The sequence below is a fragment of the Chiloscyllium plagiosum genome, chromosome 9 (genome assembly GCF_004010195.1).
Source record: "Chiloscyllium plagiosum isolate BGI_BamShark_2017 chromosome 9, ASM401019v2, whole genome shotgun sequence".
Taxonomy (NCBI): domain Eukaryota; kingdom Metazoa; phylum Chordata; class Chondrichthyes; order Orectolobiformes; family Hemiscylliidae; genus Chiloscyllium; species Chiloscyllium plagiosum.
Genome location: NC_057718.1, coordinates 92,323,063 through 92,349,155, shown reverse-complemented (window position 1 = coordinate 92,349,155; position 26,093 = coordinate 92,323,063). Strand labels below are relative to the sequence as shown.

Here is a 26,093-nt window from a genome sequence, read left to right as displayed (position 1 = left end):
ACAGGGAGAACTAGCTCAAAGGTAGAAGATGGAGGGTTGATTTTCAGACTGGAGGCCTGTGACCAGTAGTGTGCCACCAGGATTGGTGCTGGGTCCACTGCTTTTCATCATTTATTGGATGTGAACACAGGTGGTACTGTTAGTAAGTTTGCAGAAGCCACCAAAATCGGAGGTGTAGTGGACAACAAAGAAGCTTACTCAGATTTCAATGGGATTTTGATCAGATGGGCCAATGGGCTGAGGGGTGGCAGATGGGGTTTAATTTAAATGAATGAGAAGTGCTGCAATTTGGAAAGGCAAATCTGGGAAGGACTTATACATTTAATGTTAAGGTCTTGGGGAATGCTGCTGAACAATGAGACGTTGGAGAGCGCATTCATAATTCCTTGAAAGTGGAGTAATAGGTAAATAGGATAGTAAAGAAGGTGCGTAGTATACTTTCCTTTATTGGCCAGTGCATTGTGTATAGGAGCTGCCGCTCTACAGAACATTGGTTAGGCCGCTTTTGGAGTACTGTGTTGAGTTCTGAACTCCCTGTTAGAGGAAAGCTGTTGTGAAACTTGAAAGGGCTCAGAAGAGATTTACAAGGATGTTGGAGGGTTTGAGCTATAGGGAGGGGCTGAATAGGCTGGAGCTATTTTCCTGGAGCGTCAGAGGGCAAGCAGTGACCTTACAAAGGTTTATAAAATCATGAGAGGCATGGATAAGGTAAATAGACAAGGTCTTTTTCCCAGGATGGGGGAGTCCAAAACTGGAGGGCATAGATTTAAGGTGAGGGGGGAAAAGATTTCAAAGGGACCTAGGCAGCAAATATTTCACACAAAGGGTGATGTATGTATGAAATAAGCTGCCAGAGGAAGTACTGGAGGCTGGTATAATTACAACATTTAAAAGGCATATCGATGGGAATATGAATAGGAAGGGTTTAGAAGGATATGGGCCAAGTGCTGGCAAATGGGACTAGATTAGATTAGGATATCTGGTCACCCTGGATGAGTTGGACCGAAGGGTCTATTTCCATACTGTACGTATCTACGATTCTATGATTCTTCTTTATGGAGTCCAAGCTCTAAGTGTCAGAAAATATTTTGAAAATGTTGACCTTGTGAGAAGTACCTAAGTAAAAAAAGCACTAATTTTTTGTATTCTGTTCTATCTATTTGCATATTTTAAAAATATACTTTACCATGTAAATCAACTCAGAACTTCCTACCAAAAATTTTTAAAAACTACAGCTCCAAAAAAGATTTATTTGGACTCAAAGCATTAGCTTGGTTTTGCTCTTCATAGATTTTACTAGAGCTGCTGTGTCTCTCCAGCACTTTGTTTTTATTTGTTTCAATACATGCTCAAAATTTAAATAATGTTCCTGCAGTTGAGGAAACATTGTGAAAAAGGATCAAAAATTATATTAAAAATCCATTTCAGTACAACCAATATTTTTGTTCTAATTACAGTGAGAATATAATTAGGCATTTAGTACTTAGAGTGACTTTAGTTACTGGATCTTATTTTTTTGAAAATTGATCACCTTTAAATGCAGAAATGACAACTGGAATTTTTACCACAAATGTATTCAGTAAACTGTGTTGGCGGTTACACTGAAACTATCCATTCTGGCAAATTTAAAGTTAAGGAACACTTAGAATAAATAAACATCAGAGATTGCAAACATGTGCTGCGAGAGCTGTCACTAGCTAACACCCTGAACATAACACATACTGAAAAATCAATCAACATTTTCCATCACTTTCCCAGGACTGAAGCTGTAATCTTAAATAATCCAGAACATTTCTGAAAGGAATTAAATACTTGTGATTCTTAATTGGATAAAACATTTTTCTTTTCATTTTTAATCTTTAAAAGTTGGCTATCCTATACTAGTGAAAGCATTGATAAATCAAAGAAATCAAGTGTTGTGAAAAATAGCAATGTTATTTAAAACCTTACTTAGGTATGACAATCTGTTTTATATATTTAAAGTAGACTCCATTAGAACTATTTAATAAACCTCAAATTTCTACTATTCCTTCAATATCATCTTCCAAACTACAGTCAACAACAGCTGGAGGTTCATGGGCTACAAGTGTATAGGAATATTACCATCTACAAAGTCACTCCAAGTCCCATACCATCCTGACTTTCAAATATATTGTTGTTCTTTCACTGACACTGAGTCACAATTCTGGAACTTCTTTCATAACAGTACTGTGGGAGCATTCACACCATAGTGACTGCAACGATCTAAGGAGATGGCTAACCACCATCATTCCAAGGAGAATTCAGGATGAATAAATGCTGGCCTTGCCATTGACATCTACACTTCCAGAAATGCCAAGAATGTATCAATGTTGCAGTAATTCTACGTATAGATGGTAATTTTTGTACTAAAGGACACAGCTTTCCAAAGTGAGGATTAGGGCCTCAATTGGGAGCTGAAATTTTGTGGTCACAAGTTCGGAGGCAGCAAAGGCTGCCATGAAGCTCTGACCAAGTTACAACAGGCCTCAGTTTTGTCAGTTCTGACTGAGGGGTCATAGCAATTTTGAAGCCTCACAATGGGAAAACGTTTGGGAAGCACTGTCCCTGGAAAATGTTCCAAAGCACTTCACAGGAGTGTAACCAAACAAAATCCAGCATGAAGCCAAAGAAAGAAATATTAGGACACAAGACTAAACACTTAATCAAAGACATTGATGTTAAGGAGCTCAAAATGTGGAGTTGCCAGTGTTGGACTGGGGTGGACAAAGCCAGACACCAGGCTGTAGTCCAACGGGTTTGTTTGAAATTACAAGCTTTCTGAGTGCTGCTCCTTTGTCAGGAGGGAAGTGCACAGGCACAGAACTTAAGGAACTCAAAAGGCAGAGTTTGGAGCCTAAATAACGGAAAACCGTACATATACATTGATTCGACAAAAAATGTTACACTGTGCACAAGAAGCCCAGAGTTGAAGGATTGTAGAATTCTGAGTTATGGAATTTAGGAAATTCTTAAGCACACAAATGGAAGACAGATGAGTCAGGTATCATTCATTTTGAGTGACATATAAAGCCCCATCTGGAGCAAACGTTTTCAGAGCACTTGTTGAATTAGAGGAGTTCTGAACAGAAACTTCGAAAAGTCTGACTGTGATTTTAAAAGACACAAGCAACATTAGACTGCCCCATTTGTTTGATTACAAGCAAAACTATACTTTTAAAAAAGTACTTCCCTGAATTTTAAAAGCCATAGGAGTTCTTGAGATGTCATTATAAAAACAAAAATTTCTTAGTCAAAATGGGACCTGCGTCTGGTTGTATCTCGTTTTGAAAATCGACTCACAGCTCTTCAAGAGCAAGTGAGTTTCTGGTCCATGCTAAACCAAACGGTGCAACTGCGATTGGCTGGAAAACCCCGACGGGCGACAGACTCGATCTACTTATCGCGGCCGCTGGTTAGCCTCGCACTCGAGCCCGAGGCTTCGCGTGAGGCCTGCAGGCACGAGGCCGTGGCCTAGCGCCGTTGAGAGGGGGAGGACGGAATTACCGTTCTTCCGAGACGATCCCGAAACCAGGAAAGGGTTGGGCGAGAGAGAGAGAAAACTGGAAGCTCACCTGCCGTGCAGTTGCCGCTGCAGTTCGCCCAATTTCTCCAGGAAGGCCGGATCGTTAGCCGCCATGTCCGCCACAGCCAGCACCGGCTTGCAGCGTTACCATAGCAACCGCGCCCAGTCCCATTACTCCCACCCCACCAACATGCTTCAACTGTAATATACATTTAGTTGGTGGATTTATGTCACTGCAGTAATTGTGAGTAATTAGAAAATTGTAGGATGTTCGCTGTTATTGAGAAGTGCAGCTCAAAAACAAAAGGGCGTGCTTTTAAACTACAAAAGATGGCCATCCACTCAGTTCAGAAAATGATTGCTGGATGAGATTGGTATAACTGAGCAGGAGAATTTCAATTGGATAGACAACGTAAAAGTCAGTATCATGTATTCATGGTTTTATGACAAATTGTCGCTAAGGTAAACTTTGTCAACAGCAAACAAGTATCAGAAGATTCACACCTGCAACTCCTCAATGCAGCATATCTTCATTATATTGCAAAATGCTGCACAAATCATGCCAATATGTAGTGGGTCGGCAAATCATGTCCTGCACTCTGTATTTATATTCTCTTTTATCTTGCGCACGTTTGGACCTGTATCAATTATGCCAACCGTAACAATTGAAGGAAATCCACTGAACCTTCATGATTTTACCTGTGAAGGAACTGATAAGTCTTCTGTGCTAAGTTTCGTTTCACGAAAAGCATTCCCAATATCTGATCATCCAAACCATAAAAATATCTAACCATATGTCAATGTGTGTGTAAATGACACTATTTGGGTGTAGAATTACAACTGGATAGCGTAAGAGTGCAATACTGAAAACTTGTATTTTAACTCTCCGATATTATTGTGCACATGATACGTTGTGGGATATTAGATGACTCTATTTTAAATGAACATAAATTATTCATAAATTGCAAGAAACCGTTTCCTAACAAAGATTAAAACAAAACGTTTCTAGGATCTAAATGTTAAATAGGTCTGTTAACGCCATTATGATTAGATTACTTACAGTGTGGAAACAGGCCCTTCGGCCCAACAAGTCCACACCGACCCGCCGAAGCGCAACCCACCCAGACCCATTCCCCTACATTTATCCCTTCACCTAATACTACGGGCAATTTAGCATGGCCAATTCACCTAACCTGCACATTTTTGGACTGTGGGAGGAAATCGGAGCAAACCCACGCAGACACGGGGAGAATGTGCAAACTCCACCCAGTCAGTCGCCTGAGGCAGCAGTGCTAACCACTGTGCCACCCAAAAAGCAATTCGGATTGTTTTTGTCTATTTCCGAAACTCTGCAATATCTCTGGTGACAATGAGATTCCGTATATATTAAGGGTTAAGCATTTCTTTAAAAAAATCAATTTTTGCGATTATTCACAAGATACCATCTGTGCAAAGTAAAAAGGAGCTTATACATTCGTGCAATTATACAACTTTAGTAATTCTGTCACGATTAGGCAACAAATTAGAGAATTGAATCAAGATAAACTAAATCTATTTGACTAAAGAAAAGAATGTCTTATGGTTCAGTTCTCTTGGAATAATGAGCCCTTCTGAAGTGCATATTTTATGTGTGCTGGATATAGATGGAAACAAAAATTCAATGAATAAATAACTATGTTAATGTGGAGTATGAAGTTCCTTTGATTTTATACTGCACCGCTACTTCTATACCTTCTTTTGCCCCATCTCTCTTGTATAAATTTGGAGCCAGTCTGCAGCATTCTGCCTTCTCTACTTAATTGCTTCGTTGCCTGGTCCTTCTCTGCCTCCTACTTTGACCTTTTACAAACAGTAACAGCTGACAAACACAGGAGCATCTGTTTCACTTTATTCCAGGCAGATCTTCGCAACAAAATAAAAGATCGTGATCAACAACCTCACAAAGACCTATCGACAATAAATGTAACTATAATTAGTTAGACAAAACGTTGATGTGGAACATTTAATATAGGTCCTTAAAATTGCAGAGACGTGATATACAAGTATAATCATGATGCATATCAACAGTTGTTCATAACACATTAAATAAATAATATCCGCGTTGTGAATTTCAAATTTACTTTGTTCATATTGTGTCACACGTCGACAACATAATAAAAAGTTGAGTGTGATGTTGAGATCTGCCAAATAATCTCGTTAATCACTATAATTTGTATAAACTCGTTGAAACTCATTAAAATAACTTTCGCTCATGTAGACGCGAGGCTGTATTTCCTCCAAAGTATTTCTAAATAATATTAAAAATCCATCTTTTAAAATAATATTGCAACTAAAGTTCAATATTGCGCTATACTCTTACCATTCCTAATTGTTAATGTATCGCATCTTAAACACATAGTAACATTTTCCAATATTTTGCTTCATAATATTTGTTACTTTCTCACTGTTTCCGCTAGAAGAGCTGCCAAACTGAGGGATAGGCTTTTCGCGTTAGAACTCTTGTAAGCGTTCCGAATCTCCCAACACATAAAAGTGAAAGCATTGTTCATGATGACAGATTGGTCGTCAAACATATGTAACATGCAGATAATTAGTCTATTCAAGTTGTATGTTTAATAAACTATAAACAAAGCTTCTTATGTAGATCGATTCAGTTAGTTAACCCTCGTCCTCTCTTTTCCCATTTGCACTCCAGGACAGCGATAGTAACACGGGTCAAATGGTGCGAGCATCCGAGAGGACGCTTAATTAGCCCTGGTTTCCACTGTTAGCGCTATTAGTAGGCTCTATAAATAATGTCAGAGCTAAAACAGCGCTTACACGGAATCATCTGCTGCTATCATCTTTTAAGAGTTACAACCTGAGTTAATAGGATGCAATGTATGGAACAGCCACTGTCTGAGTGCCTTTGGCCTTTCCTCCATTAGATTCCCTTTTGTAAAGTCCTAATAATTGAGCACTTTTGAAAATGAAACCACGATGCTGCTTCGCTTTCTACTACATCCCTCGTCTATTGCATTATTTTTTGGCTGGATGTTATTTTTTCCAGGATAAAAATTTTATTTCTCATCAGAATAGAAATGCCAGTGGTGGAATATTGCTTCGTCGCGTCATTGTACAACTGGATCGTGAGCATAAGCGATAACAACTAAACAAAAACTAAACAAAATAATTGGTTATTTCAGAAAGCTTTGCATTTCTTTTCACACATACAGTGATGCTTACATTGGAACGGCGTTAATAATTAACACAACATATTATAATCTACATCGTCTAGTGATGATGGATTGTTCCGATCGATAGACATGACAAACCAGTGACGAACAATACTCAAAACAAGTTGTGTTTCCCCATGTGGGGCTGTTGATGATATTTCCCACGGACGCGGGACCAAGACTGTTACGGATAATCGATCTTCAGCAGCAAGTCAAAATAATTACGAGACTAATATGCTTTGAACCTGTGATATTCTGCCTTGTGTAAATGCGATGTTTTAAAACTACGGAGCACATTGTGGCATTTTTCATCATCGAGCGCTAATATTAACCCTCATAGAAATATTTCTTAGAAACAGAAACGACATCGAAAATGATTTTTAAAAATCACACACACAATTTAGCTACAATTTAAACCCTCTTGAAACAGTAATTTCAATGCCCCCGTGTGCTAGATTCAACTATTTCCCTCTGATTGTAATTGTTGGTAGGGAGAAACTAAAACTATCTAATATGAGGTCTTCTAACCTTTGCAACCGAGAATTCAATGACTAGGACCAGGGGCTGGCTCGACTGAGTGCAGCATACAACTGTTGGCCTAGGCACAAACTTACTCTGATGATTAAGGTGCAAAGACCGATTTTGCCCTTCATTTTCACGGTGCATTGGATGATTTTAGGCCACGATCGGCTGTAATGGATCTATCATCAGGAAACAATTACCTTTTCAGTGTAGTTCAACTGATGATAGACACTGTTATTTCAGAAATAGGATCGTTTTATTTCTTATTACACTAAATAACATCCAGCAGCTTGAAATTGCCATGTTCTTCAAAGCTGCCCATTGGAGAAAATTGCTGCATTTATCGCGTTGTGCATCTCTGGAGAACGAAATCCAGTGTGAATCAAACATCAGGCGTCCTAAGTGTAACAGAAACACATCTTTCAATATGTCTGGAAATGTTCTTGGCGGTTCACATATTAATAACTGAATAAATAATAACGCTAAACTTCACAGCAATTTAAATACCCCGCCACGACCTACTCCACGAGTTGAGGAAATCGGGTTCTGATTTATTTATAAACTCATGTACTGTAAGGTCATTGTACATCAAGACCTTACAAATTTAAATGAGTTACTTAAAATAATCACTTGCCATGGTTTAATTTTGGACGATCTTTTAATTTGTAAAGTGGACTGTTACATACTGATCTCGTACTCAGTGCAAGTGGAAGGACTTCGGTTTGCAACGTCCACGGATCTCTAATGCAGATTTTTTTTAAAGACAAGGTCAAATTTGTTACCTATCCTTACAAAAAGATTGTGGGTATACAATGCTTCCGAAAGCACATGATTTGCTAACTGTGAAGTGCAGTCTGCATACCAAAGGCTTCATTTGCCCGCAGCTGCGGTTCACCGAGGCTTTTATAAACTGGATGTGGTTTCTGGGCCACCTGACTGCATTATAGCGATGATATTATGCCATAAAATGTATAGATGTCCATTTCAACTTTATTTGTGTTGAGCTTCGCTTCTCAAACTTACTATCACCATGAGAAGTGGAACTGCCTTAGTTATCTGAAGGATCAGGTGCAGTATAAGAAACGCGGTGGTGTTACAAGAGTCTCTCGTAAAACCAGAAGTACAGTAATTGGTAACAGACTACGTCGAGTAGTGCAGCCAAGTGGGTCTCGCCAACACGACACGATATCTAATAAATATGAACCCGGGACATACTTTCACCACCGACGCGAGTGGATTAAGTTCGGTTACCTGATGCATCAATAATTTATGGTGCATCGTATCATAGAATCATAAAATCGACTCTTCTGCGTTAACGATTTTGCCTTTTTAATCCTGTCATGATATTTATTTTATCGCGATTTTTTCAGCTTCAACTTTAAAATCGCCGTTTGTATATTCTGTTAGTGCAAAAGCGAGTTTTCCATAACGGCTAATATATCTCTTATAGGTACACCTGCAATAAAGAAACGTGTCCTTCAAATAATGGAAAAGTCGTTTTCAATAATAAGCCCTTCGTTTAGTTTAAATGAGTTGTGTTGATAAAATGTCCTTTTGTAAAAAGAAAGGTTCGAAAATATTTCGCCACGCCAGATGTATTTGTTGACCAGTACATTTGTGTTTAAAACACTAATCAAAATAATGCTGTGGACAGTCTCCATGTTTTTTTTCTAAATGTACAGTGTATCGCTTGTAAGTGTGCACAAGTACTAAATAAACAATTACGGTATTGACTTTGGAATGACATCTCTATCAAGCCCACTGAGCGTCACGTGCTCAATCATTGAAATTGTAATAATTAATATTATATTGAGTTAATTTTTCAAAACATGTTTCTGAACACATTACCACAAAAAAGCTACAGTTGAAATCACAAGGCGGATAAATCAAAATCAAGATATTATTTTGCCATAATTATCACTGCATTGACTATGACTTTATAATGTCGTGTGAGATCCTTTTTAATTATAAATTACGCATAATACATATGAAGTGCGAATTGCAATATTGAATTCCACCCAGTATGTGTTCCAGTGTTTGGAATAATGCTCACGATGTTGAAATGACAAGGTTCACTTCTGAAATGTATACTCTCTTGTTTTGACTGGGTGCACTGGCTGTTTCCCGACCGTGTTTCACAGCTGAGGTGCCTAATTGTCAGCTCCTTCAACAGACACTAATCAAGCAATTTCCCCATCCCAGCCCCATCAAATTGCTCTTTAGCTGTTGAACTGTCGAGTTTTGCTCCTCTTTTCTCATGCTAATCACGGCCATTCATGCGCTCACTGTGAGGCTATTTGTAGTGGGAATAAATACCCTTGTTTGCCTGCCGCATGATTAATTGATATTGTTATAAGGCTTTTGTTTGTGCTACCGGGAGCTGAAAGGCAGCACATATTGTATGTGACGAAGGGAGACAGAAACATCATTTCACCGCTGGGGTCTCCGAAAGGTCGAGGAAGGTTCCAACTGCATTATTCATCGTATTCATTTTTCCTCATTAAAAATATGATGAAAGCTTAAAATAGGGGGCTCGAGGTTTTATTGACCAGTCCCTTCAGCCACATAGAAACAGCCTGATCACACACATTTAGACAGCTGCAGCTTTCTGCAAGCCTCTTGTTTAGATTTTTTTTGTCTTTGTTGCCAACACTAAAGCTATCTAAAGCTGCATATGTCTGAAGAACTGTATTTATCATCTGTTGTAAATTAATATGGTAATACCATCGACTGGTATTGCTGTCTGATGCTTTTCAACATTTTTCCTCCTGAATCACAAAAAAAGGAGTATTTTCCTTTTCCTGTGCAGAGGGGTAATTGATATGCTGCATCAGGGGTCAGGATTTGCATAAGAATTAAGTGCAGTAAATTAATTTAATATTCCATGCACATCTACAATTATTCCTGCAGACCTTTGTTTCACTGTCTTAGAGATAGAGGTTCAGCTGCTCTTCAGCCAAACAACATCTGTGCTGTTAATAATTTGATAAACAGCTAATACAAATAGTTTCTGAATTATCTGGCTGCCCAGGGACTAGTCAGAGAGACTTGCAACATTTGGCATAGTGTTTTATGTGGAGCAGGTTTTATCTGACGATTGACGAAATTCATTCGCGACAACCTTGGATTCAATTATTCGTTCGATTCAGATAACACGAAGAACCAGCCAGGAGGACGATTTGTACATTTGGGGTCTCATTCACACATTTAAAAAAAGCATGCGCACCGATTGAGTGATCAATGTTTAACATTTGTAATCATTTCCGTAAGTCGTTTATTCGCGTTGGTTAACTGAGGTTGGTCTGCATTTGGAACATTTGTTACAAACTCTAGTAACGTAACTATCTTTAAATACGTTTTAAATTGTATAATTATTTCTCGATATAGTAACTCCTTTTCAGTTTACCACTAAAATGGTGTAAGAGATATTGTACTTTGTGATATTCCTGAAATTCAGCTGACATTTTGTCTTACAAATTTTGCAATAATACCACAAATTTAGAAATTCAAATGAATTACAATGTAGGTCAAGTCCCACACTGTGTACCTGAAAGATGCAACTTTGGAGATTTCTGGTATTGCCTGAATGGAGTGATAAATAATCAGCTAATCGTCAAATTCAGCAGGCGACTTATCCGTTCCAGTTCAGTAACTCATTTTTTCAAGTACCTGGTTAAAAAAAAAGACAGGTTGCGTATAATTCATGTGGTAGGAAAAAACATTTTTGTCGAAATAAAACTTTTATACCATGGTTCCCATGCAACAGTGACTGTCAGCATTTAAAAGAAAACAAGCTAAGATCTTCATTGAGGCGATTATGGTAAGGATACTTATCTAATAACACGCCGTTTTACAACTAGAAGTTTCTTGAGTTTTTCCCAAAGGCAGACGAACATACCTTTTGTGTATATTGCGACGGTAACCGATTTTTGTACCAAATGCAAAATGCTCATGTCTTTACGACTATTTGGCGGAAGTTCTGAGGCAAACGCTTTCACAGATTAAGCAGAAAGTGGTCTTCATGGTCTTTAAAATATACAGCCCTTTGTTTTCCTATTATCAATATAACAACTTGTATTTAAAATGACAACATCGTTGGAATCCCTTTCTAATTTATTAGGGTTTATATCTTTTCCAATTATGTTTGGCTCTTTGTGTGTTTACATTTTAATGTACACAGATATAAAATGTGAATAACTCAATAATATATTTCGCTTTTTCGGACTTTCACACGAGGAACTGTATTGGTCCACTCCTGTCAGGAGGAGTCATAGGAATCTTCCTGAGGCTGCAACAGTAGGGTTAATAGAAAAGGTAAACCTATGGGTTAACATGACTTCCAGCCTTTTGCTGCTTCGCTCATATCTTGTTCGCAGCGATCATTAACAACATGCGACAGGAATTGTTTCTTTCCCACTTAAGATAAAACAACTTCATTATAACAGAGACGTACAGATGGGAATGTACCGAACAGATTTAAAGGGAAATTAGAGAAACACACCACTTCACCATTTAAACCATACTGTTTGATTTCATAGCGAGTATTTCAGTTAAGTGCGAGTACTTGAGAGCTGAACAACACACACAATTTGGACGCCACGTTTGGATATATTCACCAAATCACGCTTTCATATCAATTCTTAAATTTCAGAGCATTCAACAGCCGAAATTATGGAGATATATTATAGCCACCCAATTCGAGATTGGGCATTTATACTGCGGAACGAGAGCATTTCACACACAAGGCACCGACGCATACAAATTATCTTGTATCGAAATCTCACAGAGCTGTGATTATATGCTGATCTGATAGCTTATACAAAAACGTTTAAGCGACGGAAATATGAAAAATTTTCCATTCCTGTTTTTTTTTAAATTAACTGACCACCAGTGCCTAAAACGAAAGGACTTCGAAACGATTGCCGATTGCACTGTGGCTGAGCAATACCATCATGCTTTTGGAGGGAAGATTGGGGTTATTTATATTGTTTAATGGGAAATATCAAACTTTGCCTAAAAGAATTAACCTTTGGTCTATTTTTGGTGTAAGTTGATAGTTCCTCACCTGTGCTAGCCTGTATCCGTGATGTCTTTCTCGTGCTGCGATTGGTATTCATACTTACCTAGCAACCGAACCCATAATACGAGGCATCTGGTGGTCTGCCCTATATATGTTACAGAAATAAAGGGAATGTTACATCTTCGTGTAGAGAAAATCGCTACAGCACCCCCGCCGTGGCTCTATAATTTACCCATTCACACTATTATGTGATAAACCTCGAGAATACCAACTCAAACGATCCTAACATTTATATTGCTGGGGTCGTGGCACCAAAGCCGTTTGCTTTTATTCTGATCCTTCCTTCCCATAGGTCTTTTATGTTTACATTTTTTTTCAACAAATGTAGAAGAGCGCTTCCACACAATTTTACCTAACGATCTGTGGTAACATTAGGTGGCAGGTACAACATTGCTCGCCTCTCCTACCGAGGGGAGAAAGCCTCCCAGCTGATGTCAGTTTCAGAAAACGCTTCCGAATCCAAGTTACCTTCTTCAGCTGACGGTTTAATTAACGTGTATTTCAGGATCGCGTAAAAATGGCCTTTTACATAAAAACGTGAGTATCAACTGAAAGGTTCGTACTAACCTTCGCCGGGAAGAGGGGAAAATCAGACTTAACAAGCCAACATTCCAATTGAGCCAGACCATCAGCAATAGATTTCGAACCAACAAAGTATTTACATATTATCTTTTGTATGAAACAACTTTATTGTGATAAAGACCATCGTTATGAAGCTGACAACATACATCAGTCTAAATCATATTACAATTTCATACCAGTCGGATAATTATATATTTTGAGGCTGAAGAGAACAACCATCAAAGTCTGAAAGAGGAAATTGTTGGGTTTTTGGAGATCACATTGTTGAGAATTTGTTCCTATCCCGCGGCGTTGCTCTCGATGGAGTAGGAATGCGGCGTGTTCACCTGGCAATGCAAGCGATGGGGGTCGGCTGAAGTTGGTGGGAGCTAGTTCCATAGATGAGCCTGAAGCTGGATGAAGTGTTAGAAGTTAGGGAGAGAGTAATATACGAAAGAATATTTAACTGAGCACTTGCGGAGGCAGGCAGGGAGCGCCTTGCGAAATACATAAATCAATTAAGAGACAGGTAAAACAGTGAAGTTGCAGATTTCCTCGGTCAATCTCGATTTTTACAATCCCTGGCGCCTAGACAATCTACACACCCTAGAATTTCTAAAATTTAAATTATTCATAGTAATTTGTTCGATCATCAGGAACTTGGTTGAAATACTGTAGCGTTGGTTCCCCTTGAATTGATTGGACAGTTGATAGGAAAGTAAGAGTGGAAAGAGAGATTTCATTAAGAGGAAAGTTCTTGAACTCCACAGACGATCGTTTTCTGCTATCCTCATTTATTAATCGGAAAATGGAAACGTATATTTGTGTAGTGCCGCATTAGATCCTCAGCATACGAAGGACCTCTACAGTCCACTTTTGAAATGCAAATATTCGAATATAACGTAACGAATAAAAATTGAGGCTTCTTTAATGAGGAAGAAACAAACGAACACTAAATGTTCACTATACACATAATGGACTGAACAAATGTTGATTTACTATGAAAGTTTTTTTCTCTTATTTAATATGGTTTTTAAAAGTTATGTATTGATCCAATTTTGGACTAATATTTATTCATGTTTTGCTGTTTAATAGGTTATCTTCATAGCTGAAATCCAGTTTTATTGCTTTTTTCATAATTATGTAAATCATGATTCTATGACTATTATCATTGTAAAAAGAATTCGGTGTCTGTCAAATTCATCCTGGCTGTTTATATTTCCAACCTACGTTTCTGTGAGAAGAGATGGGTTCCTGGATCAAAGCAGATCATTTCCTTTTCTGCTGCGCTTTTTAAAAAAATGTTCAAGCATACTGGACATGAGTAACATCCTGGACATTGGCAGTAACCATACACCAACTGGAAACAGAAATTAATATAAATTTAAAGTGACTTTAAAAATAGTTAGAATTGATGTGAGAAGAATAAGACCAGAACACAACAGTACAAAAATAAAACAGTGAGGATGCTGGGAATCTGAAACAAAGATGGAAAATGGTGGAAATATTCAATAGGTCTGGCAGCCTCTATGAAATGACAATATTTTAGTTCAATTACCTTTTGTGAGGATGCAATGGAAATGTTTACTTTGAACTATTTTTCTGTCTATGGTTTTAGAAGTTTGGCTAGAATGCAAATAATATATCTTATGCCAGCTTTTCCATTGTTGTTCATTTTATTTTTAAACTCCAACAATATCAAATTGAACTTTATTAGTTTTAATTCCTGGAATTTATTATATGTTAATTTATCATGAAGTTAAATGAATCATTTGTAACCAAAGAACTCAAATATAAGATATAGTTCTGTCTGCTTTAGTTTCAAATAAATTGATGTAAGAAGTTCTATCAATTTAAAATTAGTTACCAATTATGCAGTTGTGAGAGAAAGGAGTTTTGGAGGGTATTAAAAATAAATTTTAAAAAAGACCTTTGTTTCTGTTAAAATCTTAAAATATGTAAGGCATGTGATAAAAAGCAGAATTTTTAAAGTCACATTTTTGAATAGCTTTAAACTTAAATTCAATGGCGATTTTATAGTTCAGTATCACTCAAAGTACCAGAAATGCTATTCTCTTTTTTTCCCTATTTTGAAGACAGATATCACAAGGGAAACAACAGTAGGATGATTACTACCTGAGCTTGCAGAACAATGTCATGATAAGATTTGTAGCTCCTTAAAACATATCGATTTATGAACCAATAAAGTAATGATGTATGAAACTGGCACCTGACACTTGTTTGTGATCTGAAGAGAGCACTGTGGGCTGAGCATTTTACCACAGCATCACCAAATTATATTTGTTTCTTTACGTAGTTCAATAAATCATTTAGTTCAGAACATCAGTATTCAGCCTTGTATTATTAATGGATTATGCAGTGTTATGGACCAGACCAAATCTCTTCAAAATATATTTAGAAGATAATCCAGACCTACATTTTTTCTTATTTTGAAAGGTAAGTGTAAGGCATTGTGCTTCAGATGCAATTTGATTAATCAAACTACCAGGTTTGAAACAAAACACACTTTATTCATGCACTATAATTAAAATGCAGACAAAATAAAAATAAAAGAACATTATTGGTTTCACTGTAACTCTATAGAAATGCTTAACAAAATAATGTATATATTAACTATTACTAATTAACTGTTCCAATATAGTAACATGCCATAAGTACTCTTTTGGCAAAGGCAAAGTCAGTCAAATAAATTGCCTCACATGCAATTATAGCAGCAGGAAGAGAACCCCAGCATTTAGCTGAAACAGAGAGAGGAATAAAAGCTTTCACATTCAGCTTCAAGACTCCAGTAATTGCGACTGAAGGCTAAAATGAAAAATAATCCTGGTTTTGTGGGAGCTTGACCCACCCAGACTGCTTCTATTGTTCCAACATTTATAAAAGAAAGGCTCACAAGCTGTTTACTTTCATGGCTTTGGAGCAGATCACCTTTGTCTCAATCTTTCTTCATTAAAAAAAGACAAAATACACCTCTTAAAGCTATAGTATCACCACACCTCTTCCCTTAAAAAAAATCAAAATATAAAAATGTCTTTATTTTTAAAAATCTCTTGCCCTACATCATTAGTAGACTACAATGCACATACTCTAAGAATGCAAACATTCACTACTACAGTCCACTTCAGTACGTTTTACAGTCCACTGATCACCTCCATCTTCCTTCATCAAAGTCGCAACAATGCATTGGCAATTACATACTTTCATCCTGCCACAAGCAAAATTTTCAAATAGAATGGCAGCAATAATAATCTCAATCTAAATAGTCTGATATTTTAATCCTTAATTTTTGACCAGAATTTTAAGGAATTATGATCAGTGTATACAATTGTCTCAGACACATTGCTGGCAGTATAAATGTTGAAATGTTGCAATGCCAATACCAAGCTCAAAGTCTCCTTCTCGATCATGGAATATATCTGATGATGATTAGTCAGTTTTTTGGAAAAATATCCAATAGGTCCTTCTAGCTTCTCATTGTTGTCTCACAAGAGTACAGCACCAACATCCACATTATTTGCATCAATAGTCACTTTGAATAGCTTTGCATAATTACGTGTAGCTAACAAGGGGCAGCAGTTAACACAGATTTCAAGCTGTCAAATGCCTTCTGACATTCCTCTGTTGACTGAATTGTTATGTTTTCTTCAACAAGTCAGTCAGTGAAGGAACCCCACTGCTAAAATTCGGTATGAATATCCAATAAAAGCCACTCAATCCCAAGAATTGTCCCACTTCCTCTTCAGTATTGTTCTAGGAAGCTCCCCAGTAATCTTTGTTTTCACATTGACATGGCCTAAGCATGTAACTTGAGCTTTTGCGAACTCCGTCTTAGCCAGGTTTATCACCAAAGTCTCCCTCCCAAAGTAAGTCGAACAATTCTGATAAATGCTCGAAACATTCCTTCTATGTGTGACTAAAAATCACTATATCATCAATGTACACCACATAGTTGGGTAATCCCAAAATATCTTTATGAGTAAATGCTGGCACATTTTTCATGCTAAATGGCAAGACTGGTAATTTGGTGTCACAAAAACCAACATTTCCTTTGCTTTTTCAAAAAAAGGTACCTGTCAGCATCCTCAGAGCAAGTCCAACTTTGAAATATAAGTTGCTTGTCCCACCTTCTCAAAACATGAAATAGGATATGAATCAGATTTTGTAACTGCATTTACTTAGTGATAGTCCACACATAGTCATTCCATACCATTTGATTTTGGCACCATTACAATGGGTGAGCTCCAGTTACTACAACTCACTTGAATTATGTTATCTTTAAGCATGGGTTCAATCTCTTTTTAAAACCATACTAACTTTAGAGATCAAGTCTGTAAGGATGTTGCTTAATTGGAACAACACTTCTGATATCAACACCAGGCATAATCAGATTAGTACTTCCCAGCTAACACCCACATTATGCCCCATGTGATTGTAATAACTCAGGTTATTTTGATTTTCCTCTGGAAGAAAACTCAATAATTTATCTCAATTTTTGAGAATATCCTCATTGTCCAATTTAATTTGAGGTACCAGAACTGAACTGAATGGTGCCAAAATCTAATGGTATGAATACCAGTACATCTGAACTTAGTTGTTCACTCTATAATGTAACCGATAGCACATTCTCCTTTTGCTTTCCTTTCTATCAAACTACATTTTGAGCATATTCAAATGACAGAATCTATGACATTTCTTTCTATCTGGCATTCTTATTAAATAATTCACCTCATTCAATTTCCTTTTGTTTTGACAAGACACACTAAATCTTGCCTTTAAAGGTTCACTTACTAACACTATTACCACTGGCAAAGTTACAAAATTTTGATTTCTTGTCTGTTTTCTGCTTCATCATATGCTGTGCTATCTTAAAATACAGTCTAACCAATTCACCACTTTACTTAATCTTTCCCAAAAATTTGACACAGTCAAATGTTTGGTCTCTGAGCTCTGACTTACCAATTTCTCCTTAATTAATTTCAATCATCCTCTCAACTCATGGCCAAAAACTAATTCAAATAGTCTGAATTTAGTTGATTCATTAGGTGCATCCCTCATTGCAGAAAAAACACAGATGGAATTCCTTTATCCTAATCCTCTGGCTAGTCCTGACTATAAGACATCAACATGTTTTTTAAAGTTTGATGCCACTGTTCCAATGCTTCCTGTAATTCTGGGTGGATGCAGTGGATTCCAATTGTCTTATTCCTAAACTACCCATAATTTCCTTGAATAATTGTGATATAAAATTTGACCATTGATCCGATTGCATTTCTGTGGATAGTCCATATCTTGTGAAGAATTTGAGTAATTCTTTTACAACCCTTTTAGCAAGTGATACTACATTGCAGAATGACCTCTGAAAACCTAGCAATCATATCCATTATAGTCAACAAATACTGATTCCCACTTTATGTTTCATTAGGACCCTTGTAATCAATTAAGACCCTTGTAAAAAATTCCTCAAATGTGGGAATGGTTATTAAATGTGCTGGTTTTATTACTGCCTGTGGTTTTCCAATTACCTGACATGTATGACATCTCTAGCAAAATTCAACCACATCCTGATGCAGTCCAGGTCAGTAAAACTGGTTTTGAATTTTGGCTTGAGTTTTCCTTACTCCCAAAGGACGTCCTTCTGGTAATTCATGTGCTACCCACAAAACCTCCTTTCTATAACCCACCAATAATTCAACTTGATGAACTTTTGCCAATTTTTCATCTGCTTGAATATGTGATAGTCTCTATTTCCTCATCAAGAATTCATTTTTAAGATAGCAACATTTTGGGATTATACTGAGATTCTTCTTCTGTATATGCTTTTTGACACAGTTGCTTTAGCTTTTAAGCTTTCTGTTTTAATTTTGATGATTTCTCTGAACTAAAAATGTCCACTTTGTCCTCCATCTATTCTTGATTTTTCTCAACCATTTGATCAAACATAGTCTTTGTTAATTGAATGTCAGATTCCTTATCTTCATTCTTTGATTTCTCCTCTTGTTTCCGCTTGTGACTTTGTGACCTTGTTACCACGCAGTCAGAAAAAACACTCAGTTGCCTAATCTTTTATTGAGTTTTCAACCGCAGTAGGCATCACTGTAGCTTTATCCTTATTAAGGATAACTGTATTTCTGGAATCAAGAATTTCTCTATTACTCTTACCACTACTTCATTTCCCAGACTCTCCTACCTCACGTTTTATAATGGAACACTGCTCTTCTCACCATGTTATTAAGGATAACTGTATTTCTGGAATCAAGAATTTCTCTGAAGAAGGGCCTGTGCCCGAAACGTCGAATCTCCTGTTCCCTGGATGCTGCCTGACCTGCTGTGCTGTTCCAGCAATAAAGTTTCAACTTTGATCTCCAGCATCTGCAGACCTCACTTTCTCCTCTATTACTCTTACCACTACTTCATTTCCCAGACTCTCCTACCTCACGTTTTATAATGGAACACTGCTCTTCTCACCATGAGTAACACATATTACCAATTTTTCTAGCAATACTCCTTCTGAATTACACATCTCCTCATCTCTCATCAGCAAAGACTGACTTGTTCCCAAATCTCTTAAAATTTTAATTTCTTCACCCATTCCTCTTGGCATACATGAGTAAACCTTACCCACACAAGCAAATTCTTTTAAGAGAGCTGGCATTTTCTTCTCAACCAATCCCTGGCCAGGTTGTACATTCTTTTGCAGTTTTTTAGCTTCCGCTGTGCTTTCCTTTCCATTTGAACAAAATCCATTGGCTTCTCCTGTTTTCTCACATCTGATTTCCCAATTTTTTTTCTCTAAAGCACCAACACTGCAATTTCATGAGGCCTATCGACATTTTGGGCAGGAGCCCTTCATCAGGAATGCCGGCCACATCATCTAGCCACTTTCTCAAATGAAGTAAAAAAGACTTCTATGTCCTTCGCATTGAACTTAGACACTGCTTGGACATACTTAAACAGATCCCTACCAGGCCTTTGGCTATGATGGGATTCTCTCCATCACTGTCCTCATCACTACTCCTACATTTTACCTCTACATCTGCCATTTCAAGTCAAGTTTGAGTTTCCAATTCCAACATTAAGAAGTTAAGAAACTCTCTCTTTCTCCCTTTCTTCTGCTAGGGCATTCCTTATCTTTCATGTTCCTCTGCTTTTGATTATAGTTCAAACTGTTTCATTTCTTTTTCACATTCAAGCTTCTTCATATACAATTAAATTTTAGCCATTTCTAAAGATTCTGATGGCATTTCAGGCAATCATAAATGTTGAACTTTTGCTGCAATTACTCCCCTTTTCACACAGACAAAGGCAACCCCCACTCTAGCTAGTCTGCCAATTGGAAAAGCTTTGTCTTGCTCACCTCTTGTAAAACTCCAGAAGTGACTTATTCCATTCCTGGAAATGCTTAGTGACTGAAAGAGCCATTACTACAGAAGACACCAATTTAAACCAATTGAATTCAACACCTGAAAAGAGAACACCAACATTCACCACTGACTGCCCTTGAGTCCAATAATCCTAATCTCAAACTGGAATTAGAGATTTTGATCCTGAAAAAAGCCCCCAATGTTTTTATGGACCAGACCAAACTCACTCAAAATATATTAAGAAGATAGTCTAGATCCTGACTTATTCTTGTTTTAAAGGTAAGTGTAAGGCATTGTGTTCCAGATGCAGTTTGATTGGTCAAACTACCAGGCTTGAAACAAAACACACTGTATTCATACACCGCAATTAAAATACAGGCAAAATAAAACTAAAGGAAAATAATTGCCTTAAACATAGCTCTATCAAAATGCTTAACAAAATAACACATGTTAACTCATTAACGTTTTCCATATATTAACATTCCAAAAGCACAGCCTTGGCAAAGGCAAATTCAATAAAATATATTGTCTCACATGCAATTATAGCAGCAGAAAGAGCACCCCAGGTTTTAGCTGTAACAGAGAGTGGATCAGCTTCAAGACCTCAGCAACTGTTGTTGCAGGTTAAAACTAAGCAAAATCCTGGTTGAGTGGGAGCTTAACCCCACCCATTCAGGCTACGCTTATTGTTCCAACTTTAAAAAAAAACCCAGGGCCTCAATAGCTAGTGCTTTATTGGCTTGGGAGCAGACCACTTTCACCATTGAGTCAATCTTTCTTCATAAGAACAAAGGACAAAATACACCTCTTAATGCTTTAGTATCATCACAGTAAGCATGGACACATATATCTCCCATTCCTAGTTGTTTTGAGAAGGTAGTGAGGATGCTTTGCCTTGAATTGCTGCAGTCCTTCTGCCGATGATTTAAAAATGGAGTTAGGTAGAGAGCTCTAGGATGTTAACCCATTTGTAATGAAGGAATATCAATATACCATAGAATGGTGAAAGTGAGGTCTGCAGATACTGAAGGTTAGAGTCGAGAGTGTGGTGCTGGAAAAGCATTCGAGGAGCAAGAGAGTCGATGTTTCAGGCAAAAGCCCTTCATCAGGGCATTTATATGACATTCCATATTTACTTCAGTAGTCACTCCTAATTTCTCACCACTGGAAGTTTTACATACCAACATTTCAAAACTGGGTGCAAGAGTTCAAGCAGACGATATGGGCTGTGTTGTGAAGATGTGCAGGAGTTTAAGACACATCTATACAGAAAAGATGCTGCGAGGCAAAAGAAAATGATGGCAACCACCTACTTGCACATTACAATTCACTTTCATTCTTGACCATAAATCAACCAATGTATTTCGAAAGATTATTTAAGGCTTCAAATGTTGAATTACACATGGACCTTTATGGTACCTCCCTCAAAATTAAAAATCACACAAGACCAGGTTATAGTCCAACAGGTCAATTTGGAAGCACTAGCTTTCGGAGCATAGCTCCTTCATCAGGTGGTTGTCAGGTGAAAGAGCAGCACTCTGAAAGCTAGTGCTTCCAAATATTGGACTATAACCTGATATTGCGTGATTTTTAACTTGGTACACCATTCCCCCCCTCCACCACCACCACTTCCAACACCAGCTTCTCCAAATCATCCCTCAAAATTGTCAGTTTGATTCTATCTGGTAATATGCTGTGCTTCAGTTACTGTTCAGTCTTCTTCACTCAATACTAAAGTTTGTGAATTTATTATCTTCACATCTCATTTGCAAAACCTTATATCAATACGAATGTTTATGTCAGATTTAGTGGGTAATGACTTACAATGAACTAAAGTTATGCAATTATAATGAAAAGATACTGCAATATTCAGCAGATATAATTGTATATTTTTCAATATACAATTGCATTCCAGTTTGGATTCAGAAATTTAATGCATTTGAAAGGTAAAGCAAATACATTTAAAATTAAATTTGCCAAGTTATTTTACATTAACAAACCGCTCTAATGAAGTAAGTCATAATACTCAGAAATCCAACTTTCTTGAAAGCGATATTCTGAAAATATTACATTTTGATTGCAAAGACAAGAATAGTAACTTAGTTGATTAAATTTTCATTTTTACATCAAAAGGCTGTGGATTCAAGTGTTATTCTAGGATTTGGGCCCAAACAATAACAGCTGACACTCTGGAGCAGTACTACGGGAATGCTACATCCATATCCATAGGATCCCTACAGTGTGGAAACAGACCTTCAACCTAACAAGTCTACACCGACCCTCCAAACAGTAACCCACCCAGACCCATTCCCTTACATTTTACCCCTGACGAATGCACCCAAGCTACGCATCCCTGAACATTATGGCCAATTCACTTAACCTCCACATCTTTGGATTGTAGGAGGAAACCGGAGCACTTGAGGAAACCCACACAGACATGGACAGAATGTGCAAGTGCCACACAGACAGTCACTCAATTTTGGAATTGAACCCGCATCTCTGGCACTGCGAGGCAGTAGTTCTAACCGCTGAGCCACTGTGCATGATCGGAGATGACATTTCTTGGATGAGACATTAAACTGAAAGCCCTCTGCCCTCTCATGACACTATTTTGAAAAAAAGCAGGGCCATTCTTCCTATTGTTCTGGCCAACATTTATTCCTCAATCAACATCGTTGAAGCAGATGTTTTGGTTATTATCACTTTGTTGCTTTTGGGAGATTGCCATGCGCAAATCGGCTGCAATGTTTCTTAAATTGGAGTATCAAAATTACTTCACCGGCTGCAGAGCATTTTGGGATGTCCTGAAATTGTGAAATGCATTATGAAAAAAACAATTCTTTCTTTTTGTAGGTTAGAAATCAACTCTTTTAAGTTGGTTACTGCTCTAAATATTCCTTAACTATTTATTTTCTGTTTCAATTATTTTGAGATTTTTCTGCCAAGAGATGTACTTGTCCATTAAAATCATTTGTTATTTCTGTGTCTTCTACCATACAGCCACTGAGTTACTACTATATGGTGCTGTGAAGTCCACAGAAGTAGTTTTGGTTTTTACTCAATTATGAGCTATAAAGTGGGAGGGGAGGGGGGGTGCATAATGGTTGATATTCAAACCTTGGCTATACAGCAAAATGGATATAACTCCCACGAGTGAATTATAAAGCACCATTTATTTGACAGCACATTTTTCAATCACTTGTCCCTTCCTAAATATTACTTAAATCATCTTGCAAGTTACCAACATTACTTTTACGACCAACTAAGGCCTGAAGTGGAATGATAAAATGTTCTTTCATAAAAGTAACAATGTTCTGCATGAGTAGTTTGAAAAAAATCTGATCACGATATACTTCTGATCTCTTATTTTAAAAAAAGAATTTTAGCACAATGTTTTATAGAAAGACAATTTTAGGGAAAGGGATACCATTTTCCAAATACCATAGTGAAAAGAAATGAGCTCAGTTGGAACAAACATTTGACTTTTTTTATCTTGAAATTTGGACTGTTGAATATTTCTGCTGGAATGCAACAAATTATTATTTTTAAAGTTTGCAATTGTTACCACTTTTCACTTCTAAAGTCATTAATCTCTGCTGGTATGAATTCTTCTGCACTTGTAACCCGCATCTTATTGCTGCCAAGTTTTCAACCATGGGGTCATCAAACCAAATGGAGTGTCCACCTGCACATTCATTCTTGTAGTAACTGCTAACCAATGATAAAAGAGAACATAAGAACTAGGAGCAGGAGTAGGCAATCTGGCCCGTCGAGCCTGCTCTGCCATTCAATAAGATCGTTGCATGGCCTCAGCTCCACTTACCCACCCTCTCACTGTAACCCTTAATTCCTTTACTGTTGAAAAAATTATTTGTCTTAGATTTAAAAACATTCAATGAAGAAGCCTCAACTACTTCACTGGGCAGAGAATTTCATAGATTCACAATCCTCTGGGTGAAGATGTTCCTTCTCAATTCAGTCTTAATTGCCCCTAATTTTGAGTCTATGCTCTCTTGTCCTAGTTTCACCCGCCAGTGGAAACATCCTCTCAACTTCTATCTTATCTATTCCCTTTATTATTTTATACGTTTCTGTAAGATCCCCCCTTTATTCTTCTAAATTCCAATGAACATTATCCCAGTCTACTCAGTCTCTCCCCACAAACCAACTCTCTCAACGCCAGAACCAACCTAGTGAACCTCCGCTGCTGGTGCCATTATATCCTTTCTTGATAAAGGAGACCAAAGCTGCACGCAGTACTCCAGGTGTGGCCTCACCAGCATCCTATACAGCTGCAACATAATCTCCCTGTCTTTTAAATTCAATACTTTAGCAATGAAGGATAAAATTCCATTTACCTTCTTAATTACCGGCTGCACCTGCAGACCAACCTTCTGTGATTCATGCACAAGGACACCCAGGTCCCTCTGCACAGCAACATTCTGCAATTTTTTACCATTCAATCATAGTCCTTTTTACTGTTATTCCTACCAAAATGGATGACTTCACATTTATTAACATTGTACTCCATCTTCCTTTGCCCACTCACTTAAACTATCTATGTCCCTCTGCAAAGTTTCACAGTCCTCTGCACATTTTGCTGTACTACTCAGTGTCATCTACAAACTTTGATGCATTACATATGGACCCCAACTCCAAATCATTTATGTAAATTGCAAATAATTGCGTTCCCACACTGATCCCTGAGGCACACTATTAATCACTGATAGTTGACCAGAAAAACATTCCTTTATCCCCATTCTTTGCTTCCTGTTAGGTAACCAATCCTTTATCCAAGTTATACATTACCTATAACATCATGCATATTTATGTTATGCAGCAGCCTTTTGAGCAACATCTCATTGAATTCCTTTTGGAAATCTAGATACACCACATCTACTGGACCCCCCGTTGTCCACCTTGCTTGTAGTGTCTTCATTGAATTTTATTGGATTAGTTAAACATAACCTGCCTTTCATTAACCCATGCTGCACCCACCCAATGGGACAATTTCTATCTAGATGTCTTGCTATTTCTTTCTTGATAATCGATTCAAGCATTTTCCTGTTATGGACTGGGCCAGACCACTCAAAACATTCTTAAGCAGGCATCCCTAGACATAACTTTGCAATTTGTTTTGGTAAGTGTGCAATGAAAATTACCAGGAGTAAGATAGCTAGGTTGACTACTAGATTTTAAAACAGACAAAAAAATTATTCACAAAATTACACAATGAAACAGAATAAAGAACCACTACAGAACTTAGTCCGTCCAACCAGACTTAATTTATGCTGTTCTGAATGCACATAACAGTCCCAATAAGCAAACTCCCTTTAAAACCAATATAAATGGAACACATGCTTACAGGTTGAAGTTGAAGGGCAGAAAAGAGAGAGAGAGTTTCCACATAGCTCCATGTTGAACTTCCCAGTTCAGGACTGAACTAAAACTGCTCAGGTCAGCTCAGCTAGCTAGTGAACTGACCACTCCCCTCTCTTTATACATGTCACTTCTAACGCATGACCACTTTGGCCTGAAGTCTCATCTGTTTGCATATAAACAAAAGGCCTCTCAAAATCCTTTTCATCTCTGTACCAAGCCAGACTGATTGGAGTCCAGCCTGATTTATTGCCCTTCTGAAATAAATCAAGGACAAGAGTCTTCTTGAGCTAAGGAACAGCTTCGAGCAAAAAAGGGACTAGCTTTGTGACATTCCCCACTACAGAAGTTAAGCTAAATGGTCTATAGTTCTCCATCTTTTGTCTACCTCCTTTGTTAAACAGTAGCAT

General features: G+C 37.5%; 1 protein-coding gene and 1 long non-coding RNA gene across 4 annotated transcripts in view; both read right to left on the bottom strand.

Annotated features, from left to right (window-relative positions):
• Positions 1-4,212, bottom strand: part of kiz (kizuna centrosomal protein) — a 185,247-nt gene extending 181,035 nt beyond the window's left edge. Inside the window, exon 1 of one of the 3 annotated variants that reach the window (XM_043696537.1) lies at positions 3,594-4,212. In XM_043696537.1, coding sequence (XP_043552472.1) covers positions 3,594-3,658 — 65 coding nt within the window. In that variant the 5' untranslated portion in view covers positions 3,659-4,212. The remainder of the gene's footprint in view (positions 1-3,593) is intronic. The other 2 variants (XM_043696536.1, XM_043696535.1) reach the window with 2 other exon arrangements.
• A 1,077-nt stretch (positions 4,213-5,289) lies between these two features.
• Positions 5,290-11,768, bottom strand: LOC122553246. Its single transcript, XR_006312661.1, has 3 exons — positions 11,180-11,768; positions 10,829-10,950; positions 5,290-7,679 (listed from the first exon to the last, which is right to left on the bottom strand). It is a non-coding gene; the product is annotated as an uncharacterized LOC122553246 (long non-coding RNA).
• Between the last annotated feature and the right edge of the window lie 14,325 nt (positions 11,769-26,093).